Source organism: Ailuropoda melanoleuca, chromosome 15 (assembly GCF_002007445.2).
Source record: "Ailuropoda melanoleuca isolate Jingjing chromosome 15, ASM200744v2, whole genome shotgun sequence".
NCBI lineage: Eukaryota > Metazoa > Chordata > Mammalia > Carnivora > Ursidae > Ailuropoda > Ailuropoda melanoleuca.
Genome location: NC_048232.1, coordinates 34780379 through 34792502, shown reverse-complemented (window position 1 = coordinate 34792502; position 12124 = coordinate 34780379). Strand labels below are relative to the sequence as shown.

At 43.9% G+C, this 12124-nt stretch overlaps 1 protein-coding gene across 1 annotated transcript; it reads right to left on the bottom strand.

Moving 5' to 3' along the window:
- Positions 1–692: 692 nt before the first annotated feature.
- TSFM (Ts translation elongation factor, mitochondrial) lies at positions 693–12084 on the bottom strand. Its single transcript, XM_002916027.4, has 6 exons — positions 11925–12084; positions 11496–11669; positions 10742–10870; positions 9439–9561; positions 3566–3653; positions 693–1284 (listed from the first exon to the last, which is right to left on the bottom strand). The coding sequence occupies exons 1-6, from the start codon at positions 11979–11981 to the stop codon at positions 878–880; spliced, it is 978 nt and encodes a 325-aa protein (XP_002916073.1). The 5' UTR covers positions 11982–12084; the 3' UTR covers positions 693–877.
- Between the last annotated feature and the right edge of the window lie 40 nt (positions 12085–12124).

The following is a 12124-nucleotide window of genomic DNA, read 5'->3' as shown; positions in this document are numbered from 1 at the left end:
TCTCCCACTCCCCCTGCTTGTGTTCCCTCTCTTGCTGGCTGTGTCTCTGTCAAATAAATAAATAAAATCCTAAAAAAAAATTTTTTTTGCAATGCTGGGAGAAACGTCTCAGTACTGGGGTAGTAAAGAGGCACTGCTGACCCACTGTAACTGGACCACTGTAAGTCCTGTTTCTGGCACAAGAATGTCAAAATCTGCCTTACAGCTGTCCAGGAAACCTCAGTCCCCACCCATCTCTACCCCATCATCCAAAAGAAAAACAGGGCCATGTGTTATTAATTTCAGTAACAAGGCCAGAACCAGTGTGCACACCACTGCAGAGAGCCTTCAAAGCACATCACAGACAGCAACAAATGAACCACATTTTCCAGACAGCTCAAAGTTAGTGTCAACCACTCCCAAGGAATCCATGTGATAGAAGTAACATAACGGGGGACGTTCCAGGATAGAAGCACCATCCAAGGCGTCACAAAGTGAAAGCACAACAAGGGTGTGGGGTCACAGAAGCAGTAAGATCAACGGAGTTCAACATTTTAGGGCCACCACAATCGATCTCAGTTGAAGGAAACAGCAGCACAAGTGCCCGTCCTCCTGGACACTCGGCCCCTTCAATGAGGCCCACCTGCTGTTCTCAACAACTTGGCACAAGTAAGGCACAAAAAACCTAAACCCAGCATTACACAAACAAGGAAAAGATTCTACTCTTCTTTATTATATAGCAACTTTATTTGATAACTACCCATCGAGTCTATCGTTTCTTTATAAACGCCGATGAAAAACAGCTTCAGGGTTTGAAGAGGCTTAGGAAATAGCTTCTTTTCATAATGATATCCAGAGCCGAGAAGAAACATCTCCTTCGGGGCCAAGTCTCTAGAACCTACTCAGCTTCTGCTGCCTCTTCGCCTTCTCCACATTCGAACCGCACAAAGTCTACGACAGATACCCCGTGAGGCTGCACGTACTGTCCCAGCGTGATGGAGGGATCCAGCAAGTACGGCTGGGACAGCATCTTGGTTTCTGCCTCTCCCCCAGGCTCATCATCCAAAGAGCCAACAGAGAGAGGGGCCATGCCCACCACATGCTGCCCGAGGCGGCGGCCAAGATCTTCCAGGCCTGCTTTGCGCTCAGATGTCTCGCAGACGACCAGGGCCCCGTACTTCCCCAGCACCAGGTTGTGGAGAGACGGGCTGTGCATCGCTCCATGGACATAAGAGCCAACGTAGAACCCAGCTGGCACCTTCACCCATGCAGCTCGTTTAAGAGTCATGTTTTCTCCCAGTTTCCCTATAAAAAAGCAAAAACAAGTAACACCCTTCCAGAATATGACACCTGTGGCGGTACCAAAATATGCATAGAAATGGCCGAGTCTGGGAGACAGTCCTCTCTCCCCACATTTACACTGTAAGTATGCTGTAAGATGGAGCTTAGATACCATTCGCCATTTATAAAGAGGAAAATGTATGTGGGAGGAGAGGGCAGGGGTGGGAGAAATAAAGAATACCTTTACGGAACACCAACAATGTGCGACACTGGTATTTAAAAACATAGGCTATGGTGTCACACAGACTCTGGACTCAGGGCTCAGTTCTGCCCCTTACAGCTACATGACCTTAGGCAAGTGACATAACCCCATCTGCGAATTTATCAAGCCTTAGTTTCCTCCTCCACAACATGGAGATGATACCACTTAAAATAACCTGAAAGCAGGGCTCTTAGCAGACATAAAGTAACATATGTAAGCGCTTAATTACATTATCTAGCACGCGCGCGCTCAAACGCTGGCTATCGTTACTATGTTAAACTTAGGCTTCGAAAGCTCAAGCTACCCTCCCCCAAGCTCACACAGCTAATACCTGCCAGAGCTGGAAGTAAAACCAACATCTCACTCCAAGGCAATGAAGTGTTTTCTTCCCCAGAAATTACCATCCCTGCCCAAAAATCACCAGAACTGACACAGACAACTCTTCGTCATCCACTGTAGCAGGAAAAAGTCCACAACTAAAAGCCCCAGAAAACCCAAAACCCCATACCATCGGATAGTTTCAACTTCCTCTCATCAAAAATAAAAAATTTCAGTGGTTTTTTTAAAGATTTTATGTATTTATTTGAGAGGGAGAGGGAGCATGAGCAGGAGAAGGGGCAGAGGGAGAAGCAGGCTCCACGCTGAGCAGGGAGCCCGATGCAGGACTTGACCCCAGAACCCTGGGATCGTGACCTGAGTGGAAGGCAGACGCTTACCCCGCTGAGCCACCCAGGTGCCTCCAGAGTTTTTAAGAACCAAAAATAATTCCAGGTTTCCCTGTCTCCTCAGGATGCTATCCTCTCTAACATAAGTCCAAATAAGCCAAAAGGTAGGAAACGGGTTAAGCGACCCCAAAAGGGATCTAGGTAAATATCCCTGCATTAGCCATAGTTATATCGAAAAGTCTTTTTCTTTTTTTTTTAAGATTTATTTATTTATTTATTCAACAGAGATAGAGACAGCCAGCGAGAGAGGGAACACAAGCAGGGGGAGTGGGAGAGGAAGAAGGCAGGCTCCCAGCGGAGGCCTGATGTGGGGCTCGATCCCATAACACCAGGATCACGCCCTGAGCCGAAGGCAGATGCTTAACCACTGTGCCACCCAGGCGCCCCTATATCGAAAAGTCTTAACGGGAGAGAAATCAAAACAAATCTTCAAACAACTCAAAGCATCTCAGCAACGGTTAATTCTCAGAAATTGACAAGGCTGAAACACCCAGTTCTTCCAGAATTTCTTAATAAGTCCCATTCACAGCTGTCTGCCTGGTTTCTCAGCCATGACTCACTGAGACATCATACATATTTCAAGATAACCTGATAAAAACAGAATTGATGCCTTGACTGGGAACGTTGGATGAGCAGTAAATTCCCAGCAAGCTCCAACCCAGCCCTACTCCCCTCCTTCCATCAAGGACACGTAGGAAGAAAGCAAAATCCCCACCAGTTCTGGCACAACGAGCCAGATGTGGTTCCTGTAGCCAGTGGTTCTGAAACAATAAACCTTCACAAATTGACGATCAGATTTTTCAAAAAAAAGAGATCAAATTCCTATATACAACACCTCCAAATATTCCTGGATCCCTTTCTGAAGAAGGTGAGATGACTTCTGATGTCTCCCACGGCATATAGAGAGGTAGTTAACTAGAAGTCAAAGGCCATCCCTGCCTAAAGACGTGCTTTGTTTGGTCAGCCTGCAGAGCGCAGAAAATGATTTTAATTAACTGCAAACATCTAAAATCTGAAATTTTTACACACAAAGCTAAATTATTTTGAAGGAATTTAAAAATTCTGACAACACTGGGACACCAAGCTAACAACTGGCGAGAGCTTGGTAACGGTTTCCCTCAGCAGAGTGCGAGCTTCTCAGGGAGCCTGCTGCTCGCTAGTGTCCAACTCACAACACAACCCACTTCTCACATTCATATTATCTGATCCTTGTGGGCACATGAGCTTGCAATTCCTGATCTACGTATGGAGGAATATCGAAGATACCAGGAGGTCTAGTTCTTAACTTCCAGTTCCCACAATCCTTACAAATACTCACCAATCGCTAAGGCTAGCTGATCCTTGAGACAGCCCTCTCTCTCAGGCCCAGCCGGAAGTTCAGAGAGCTCAGAGGAATTCAAGAAGCCCTAAGTACACACAAAAAAAACGAACAAATCAGTTCTGTCCTACTTAAATTACCAAGAGACTAGGCAAAAATCATGTGTTTCTCAAAAAATGATTTAAGATAACTAAGTATAAATGAATGTTTTGGGGCTTTTTTAAAGATTTATTTATTTGAGAGAGAGAGAGCGTGCATGCGCCTGCACAAGGGAGGGGCAAAAGGAGAGGAAGAGACTCTCAAGCAGACTCCCCACGGAGCACAGAGCCCAATGTCAGGCTTGATCCCAGGACCCTGACATCATGACCTGAGCTGAAACCAAGAGTCAGACACTTAACTGACTGGGCCACCCAGGCATCTCTAAATGAATGTCTTCATTAAGCCGAAGATGTTACAAATTGGTAACAGTTCCGTTTTTATAAGTATTTTATTCTATCACTGCACTACCCCCAATTCCATCTCAATCCCATCCTCTGGCTTAACTTCTTAAACTATAGTTTCTAAGCAATCAGGAACGGTATTTTCCAACAATCATAAAATGTTAAAGCTAAAAGACTGGTTGAATAAACCATGGCACAGCCACATAATGGAAAACTACGCAGCCGCAAAAAAGAAAACAAAAGAAAGATCTGTATGAGCTGCTACAGAGTATTTCCAGATTATACTATTAAATTAAAAAAAGCAAATTAAAAGAGTACATATATAGGGCCAACTGCATCGGGCTCCGTGCTCAGTAGGGAGTCTGCTGGAGATTCTCTCTCCCCTTCTCCCTTTACCCCTTGTCCTGTGTGCGCACATTCTCTCTCAAATAATAAATCCTAAAAAAAAAAAAAAGAGTACGTACATATTATACCATCATTTGTGTAAGAAAGAAGTATTTACATAAATATGCTATTTTTGCAAAAGAGATTTAAAGGATACCCCAAACCAATGAAACTGGTTATCTATAGGAGTGGACAAGAATAAGGCAGAAAGGAGAGAAGTGAGACGTGTGTGTGTGTGTGTGTATGTATGTGTGTGTGTGTGTGTGTGTGTATTATAGCTTCAACTTTCAGAATCTTGTTAATGTTTTACATATCAAAATCAAAATTAGATTAACAAGAATTTGGGGGTAAAACCAAAATTAAATACACAGAAACGTTAAGACTCTAACTGTATTTCAAATGAATAATTTAACTTCACAGAAGGGGGAAAAAACTAATCCAAGTAACTTTCAATACAGTCCTTTGACCATACAACTTCAGTGTAAAGACAAAAAAGACATCAAAGAAATCTTGAACTCCTTAATAGGTTTGTTCTTTGCAGTGGTCAGGTATCGTCACTAAACATTTCAGTGTGTATTAGAACAATGAGAAAATAAGTAAACACTGAAGTTGCTAAGAGCCAGGGTACCAACCGTGGGAGAAGGAAGATACAAACATAGAATCGGGGAAGGAAAGGAAGAACCCTGGGATGCAGGATTAGAGCTGAAACACACACACACTTCCTGCATCTGTCTGCTGAAAGAGCAGAGCAGCAATGACATCTCAGTAGAAATAAGCTGGCCTAATTTCCACATCTTGGTTTCTAAAAACTATTCCCCGATTAAAAAGGATCAGGACTCCTTGGAGAAAGGGCTAGTCCCACGGGTGGTGCAAGGAAAGGATGACACAGGCCCAGGGCATCTTGTTATGCTAAAAAGTAAAGAAATACTCGAAAATAATCATTACAAAAAGTCAACAAAGCCAGCTTACACTGGTCAAATCCAGGAATAATTTGAGCATCAAACTGAATAATGGATTATAGAATGAATTATAACATACTGTATAAAATAAGAATCCATGAGGCAATGCCAGTACTAAGTAAAGCACTAAACATGGGGAGAAGAGAAGTCTCTTTCTTACAGTAGAATGCCAACTAACAAAACTAACACATGTAAAAGAAATTTTAAGAGTTAGAAGAGTAACCATTATGCAACTCTCATAGTAATAACTGATCCTGACAAAAGTCATCGATGGATGCTCACAATTTCAGGTAAAAATTTTTTGGGGAACTGGACACTTACACAGTCTCAAAGCATCCCCCATACAGATTACATGTTAATTACAAAGAGGAACAGAAAAACTTTACAGTGGAAAAATCTGGAAGATACTACCCCGAACAAGAAGAGACCAAAATTAACATCACCAGGGACAAGGGGGTGACTCGGTTGAGCATCCAACTCTTGATTCCAGCTCAGGTCGTGATCTCAGGGTTGTGGGATCAAGCCCCAGGGCAGGCTCCACACTCAGTGCAGAGGCTGCTTGAGATTCTCTCTCCTTCTCCCTCTGCCCCTCCCACACTCACTTGGGCGCAAGCTCCCACTCACTCTCCCTCTCTCTCTAAAATTAATTAATTAATTAAAAATCTTTAAAAACTGACATCATCAGAGGTGCCTGGGTGGTTCAGTCGGTTAAGTGTCTGCCTACAGCTCAGGTCATGATCCAGAGGTCCTGGCATCCAGCCCTGCGTTGGGCTCCCTGCTCAGCAGGGAGTCTGTTTCTCACTCTCGCTCTGCCCTTCCCTCTCTGCTCGTGCTCTCTCTCTCAAGTAAATAAATAAAATCTTAAAAAAAAAAAAAAAAGAACCAGTTAACTGTAAAATACAGTTAAAATGGAGAGAAACAGGGGCACCCGGATGGCTCAGTCAGTAAGCGACCGACTGTTGATTTTGGTTCAGGTCATGATCAAGAGGTCCTGGGATCCAGCCCTGTGTTGGGCTCCCTGCTCAGTGGGGAGTCTCCTTTTCCCTCTTCCTCTGCCCCTCTCCCTGCTTGTGTGCTCTCTCTCACTCTCCCTCTCTCAAATAAATAAAATCTTAAAAAAAGAATCAAAAAATTAAAATTAACATCATCAATAATGGGACCAACGGTCATTACATGCCTCCTGATGTGATATCCTGAGGAAAAATACAAGATAATTTATTTAATATTCATGCTCAAAACCCATACTCTAACTATGAAGAAACATCAGACAAACCCAAATTGAAGAACATTATACAATACTGTCTTCTACTCCTCAAAAATGTCAATGCAGGGCACCTGACTGGCTCGGTCAGAACAGCATGTAACTCTTGATCTCCAAGCTGTAACTTTAAGCCCCACCTTGGGTGTGGAGATTATTTAAAAATAAAATCTTAAGGGGCGCCTGGGTGGCACCGCGGTTAAGTGTCTGCCTTCGGCTCAGGGCGTGATCCCGGTGTTATGGGATCGAGCCCCACATCAGGCTCCTCCACTGGGAGCCTGCTTCTTCCTCTCCCACTCCCCTTGCTTGTGTTCCCTCTCTCGCTGGCTGTCTCTGTCAAATAAATAAATAAAATCTTTAAAAATAAATAAATAAATATAAAAATAAAATCTTAAAAAAAAAGGTCAATGTAATGAAAGACAAAGAAAGGCTGAGAAACAAAGACAGGACACTAAATAAACATGACAGCTAATTGCAACACATGATACTGGACTGGATCCTGGATCAGAAGAAAAAGTGCTAGCTGGTAAAATATGAATATATATCATATATTATATAAATAAAAATATATCAGTGTTAAAATTCTTGAATGTGATTACTGTACTGTGGTTACACAGGAGAATGTTAGGAGATAACCTATTCAAGGGAATAAGGGCCTGAAGTCTGCAACATACGTGCAAAAATTTTTTTTAAATCTTTTTTTTTTTTTTTAAAGATTTTATTTATTTATTTGACAGAGAGAGAGACAGCCAGAGAGAGGGAACACAAGCAGGGGGAGTGGGAGAGGAAGAAGCAGGCTCCTAGCAGAGGAGCCTGATGTGGGGCTCGATCCCACAACGCTGGAATCATGCCCTGAGCCGAAGGCAGACGCTTAACCTCTGTGCCACCCAGGCACCCCCAAAAAATTTTTTTAAATAGTGATGGGACACCTGGCTGGCTCAGTCGGTTGGGCATGCAACTCTTGATCTCAGGGTTGTGAGTTTCAGCCCCATGTTGGGTGTAGAGGTTACTTAAAAATAAAGTAAAATAAAATAAAATAGTGATGATAATAATAAGTATATAAAAAGTAATAAAACAAATGTGTCATAATGTTAACAAATAGCAAATCTAGATAAAAGTACAATGTAGCCAATTGTAGAACACTGGCAACTTTTCTATAAATTTGAATTTTTTTCAAAATAAAAGTTAAAAAAAATTACAGACCAAAGGGGGAAAAAATAAATGAAGCTAAAATGAACCAAAATTTCTTGTTACAGATAATGAAACACAGACAAAGTACGTGAATGGCTCAGGGTTACAAATAGAGTTACTGGCAAAATTAAGATTAGAGCTTCTAGGTGTCTATATGTTGGCTAATTGAACATAATAAAATAATAAATTAAATTTAAATTAAAAAAAATTCTAGGTGTGCCTGGAGGGCTCAGTTGATAGAGCATGTGATTCTTAATCTTGGGGTCATGAGTTCTAGGCCCACGTTGGGAGTAGAGTTTACTTAAACAAAGAAGGATAGAAAGGAAAAGAACAGATAAAGATGAGAGCTTCTAGTTCAAGTGCTTCATCTACTCAATATAATTCCAAAAACTAATCTCCACATTGTTTTCCATACAATCACTATTTAATGCCAGTAATAATTAACATTTACCACAAGCTCTCAAGAAAAGAGTAGGAGAAAACAGATAGTATTTAAAAAAAAAAAAAAAAAAAAAACTACTACAAGTAGTTGGTTCGTTTTTACCATGACAATAAGGATGAATCAAAGGCAGACTAATGTAATTCCATCCTGGTACTCCTATGGACAAGAATATGTTTATTTTCCTGAACTCTGCCTTCTCCAATATCTGTATTTACAAATCCTTTCCTGAGAAAGAAAGAAGGAAAGGGGAAAGGTGAAAGGGAAAGGAAAGAAAAATCCTTCCCTCAGTCTATTCTAAATTTCTGAATGCTTGGGCTGCCTGGGTGGCTCAGTCAACTAAGTTTCCAGCTCTTGATTTCAGCTCAGGTCTTGCCGTGGGATTGAGCCTCGAACCAAGCTGTACCCCTACCCCCCACCCCAGGGAGCCTGGAGCCCTGCATAGGGCCCCGCCCTTGGCGGGGAGTCTACTTGGGATTCTCTCCCTCTCCCTCCCCCCTCCCCCCAACTTGTGCACACACTCTCACTCTCTCTAGAATGGCTAGGTCTTTTTTTTAAAAAAAAGAAAAGCAGGGTGCCTAGATGGCTCAGATGATTAAGCGTCTGCCTTCGGATCAGGTCATGACCCCAGGCTCCTGGGATCAAGCCCCACCCTGGGCTCCCAGCTTAGTGGGGAGTCTGCTTCTCCCTCTCCCTACTCATGCTCTCTCTCTGTATCTCTCTGTATCAAATGAATGAATGAATGAATGAATGAATAAACGAAAGAAAGAAAGAAAGAAAAAAGCTTAGCTTCACCTGATCTGACAGACTCTACCCCACTGGCATTCATTCATTCATTCAACAGATTTAACAAGCCCCAACCAAATGCTGCACCCATTCCTCTTTCACCAAAAACACAGTAGTGAAAAGACAAATTCTCTGCCTCATGAAGCTCACATTCTATTGGGGAAGACAAACAACATATAAATAAATAAAAACATAATAAATATATAGTATTATAACAAAAGTTTTTCAATGAAGCAAAATACGGGGATAGAGCAACAGGAAGGATACTCCTCTCCAAAGAGATAACATTTAAGCAGGGACAAGCAATAAGGGAGTGAGACATAAGAATGTCTGAAAAAAGGGAAAAAACAGCAAACACCCTAAGAAAGGGGTGTGTGTGTAAATCCAGCATATTGAGAGACAATCCCAAAACTCACTTTACTGTATGTGGAGAGTTGATCCTTTAGGTTCTGACAATGCAACAGGGTTCCCAGGGCGACTTGCTGGACCAACTGTTGAAATTTTAAATTTCTGGAAACAAAATCTGTCTCACAGTTTACCTGGTGGGAACAAATTGATGTTGGTGTATAGGCTGTTTATGGACAGTTTGCAAAAGTGCCTTAAAACTAGAGAGTAAACCAAGGTACAACAGAACAAGCTGCAGACTCAACAAAACAGAAATCAATGACCCTAGCACTTAAGGCTGCAGTTCCTCTCCTAGCTTGAGGCCAGAAACTGAATGCAGTGTCCTGCTCTGCCAGTGAGTTAGCAATGACCCGCAGCACATTCCAAAGATGGTTCCCTCCATAATGTCCCCAACGGACTCACTACACGTTCACCACTTGCCTGTGGCTGCAGGCCAGCATCACCCCATTCTCCAGCCTCCTCCAACACCAAACCACTTCTGCTATCAGCGTGCTTATCTCCTTTTCTCACACTAATTCACATCTGATTCTTCACCAGTTGAGGCCCCGAAACCTCCTCTAAAACAGCTACATGCTATCCATCAACTCATTAATATAATTCCTAGCTTTAAAATCTAACTGTTCCAGGAAACACTCAGTGGCAAGGTATAAGGCTACAGGAACTCACATTTAGTACAGGTTTGCCCCACTATCCAAAAGTAGCGTTCCTATGAAATCTTTCATAAGCCAAAATGGCATAAAGAGAAAAATCAATTACTATTAATTCATATGCACATGGATGCACAAAATAAATCAACCTAAGCACAGACGCTCACAAAGTCCAAGCTATGGAGGCTTGATGCCGAGATGCTGAGTGTAGTGCGGGGGGGGGGGGGGGGTGCCATAGTTTGACGGGGCAATTCTTGCTGCTGGGATGCCCCCTGCCTCTATAACGACTCAGTCCAAAACCAACGCTGAGTGCTATTTTCACTTTTTGCCTTTTTTCATAAAAGAGAAAGTACTCTTTGGATTTCTTTTGGTTAACAAAAAGCAAAAACAGGTACAAATGTAGGTCTTTAGTAAAAGCAAAGTGTATAACTCGAACTTTCGAAAAGTGGGGAATATCTGTAATCTTTCTGACTTCTAGGTCTTTAATCGTCAACATACCTGTGCATTCCTATACGGAAGTGAATTCACAATAACTGTGGTCTCACCGGCTTGATTCCAACAACCTTTTGCAGTTCTCAAACACCTCTTTAAGAATGCAAAGGGACTACCACAAAGCTTTCCACCCAAGCGACAGCTGTTCTGGTTATCTAGAATTCCGACAACTCACCTCTACTAACACAGTTGTGTTTCCTTCCTGCAGCAGCCCAATCAGACCTTCCTTAGTCTTCCTCCCATGGAGTTTGGCAGCTCTGCTCCAGCCTTCCTTCTGGGCCTGTTTGTGGAGCCAGCTCTCTGCCTATAAATTAAAAATAGGGCAGATGACAAAGTCATAGAATTTAGAACTGAACGGAGCTCTAAAGTATGTTCAGGTTCCCTAATTCTATCTGCTTCTCTTCAGTCTCATAATGGAAACTAAAGCAATCTCTCATTTACTGGCAGCCTACCACTGAATGCCAAATACCAGGCATTGTGCCTGGTGCTTTGGATAAATTTAATCTTCACAGCAACCCTATGGAGCACACAGTAGTATTTTTATTATATAGACAAGAACAATGCAACTCTGAAAGATGAAGGTGTCCAAGATCACCGGGTTAGTGTGAGGGCACCACAGTGTGAGTCCTGGTCGGTCTGACTCCCAAAGCCCACACAGGCTCTTTGGGCTCCAAGCAGCAGGAAACAGCACAGCAGTCGTGCTTGGAACAGAGTTTGTTAACCATGGGATCCTGAGTTAATGGCTTCTGGAGTCAAAACACAGTCAAAGTGTGAGGTTGTCACTTCACTCGGAATCCTATCCAGAGTTCTACAGTTATGGTTCCCGGGGGCAGCAGGTCTGATTTACTGCTCCCCAGCAGCCCCTCCCTGAGAGACTGAGGTCGGGGCCTAGTACCCCGCCCTGCTCCCCTAGCCCTCCTCCCCCACACCTGTTTGAGATCCCCGCCACAAGTCTCCAGCGCTTTCTTGCAGTTTACAAAGGAGTAGCCTGTTTTTCGCCGCAGCTTCATAAGAAGCTCCTTGCTGGAGGCCGAGGAAGACAGCCAGGGCCCAGTGTGAAATGTGTGCCACGACTGAGGCGACTGAAGCAGAAGGGGTCCCGCCTGCAAAGGTAAGAAGAAAGGGGTGAGAAGCAGGAAGCAGCCAGGAGCTCCGGCGGGTGGAAAGCACGTCGGCAGGGAGGCCACCTTAGGGGACACTGGGGCTCCCGGGGTGGGGAAGGCAGCAGTGGCCGCTCAGAGAAAATAACGGCGGGGCGGGGTGGGATGGAGTCGAACGCAGGAGGGAGGAAGGCTGCGTTCCGAGCGCACGGGAGATCTGCAAGGAAGGCGGGACGGTGGGAGACCCAGACCCCTCACCGGGCAGCTCCCGGCCCACCCGACCAGGTAGAGGCGCAAGCACCGCAGCAGCGACATGTCTCCGGCCCCAGAGTACACTGCTGCCCGCCGGCGCACGGTTGAGGCCACAGGCCTACGGCGCGGCGGCAGGGCCAAACCTCTCCACCGCAAAGCGCCAAGCGAGGACGGCGCCGCCTGCCGGCCGGGGTGGACACACTCAC

Coding starts and splice junctions, on each gene's coding strand:
- TSFM (XM_002916027.4), bottom strand. CDS start 11,981: ATGTCGCTGCTGCGGTGCTTGCGCCTCTACCTGGTCGGGTGGGCCGGG. Junction 11,670..11,924: donor GGTGGGCCGGGAGCTGCCCG/GTGAGGGGTCTG, acceptor TTACCTTTGCAG/GCGGGACCCCTTCTGCTTCA. Junction 3,654..9,438: donor AACTCTCCACATACAGTAAA/GTGAGTTTTGGG, acceptor GTGTGTACTTAG/GGCTTCTTGAATTCCTCTGA.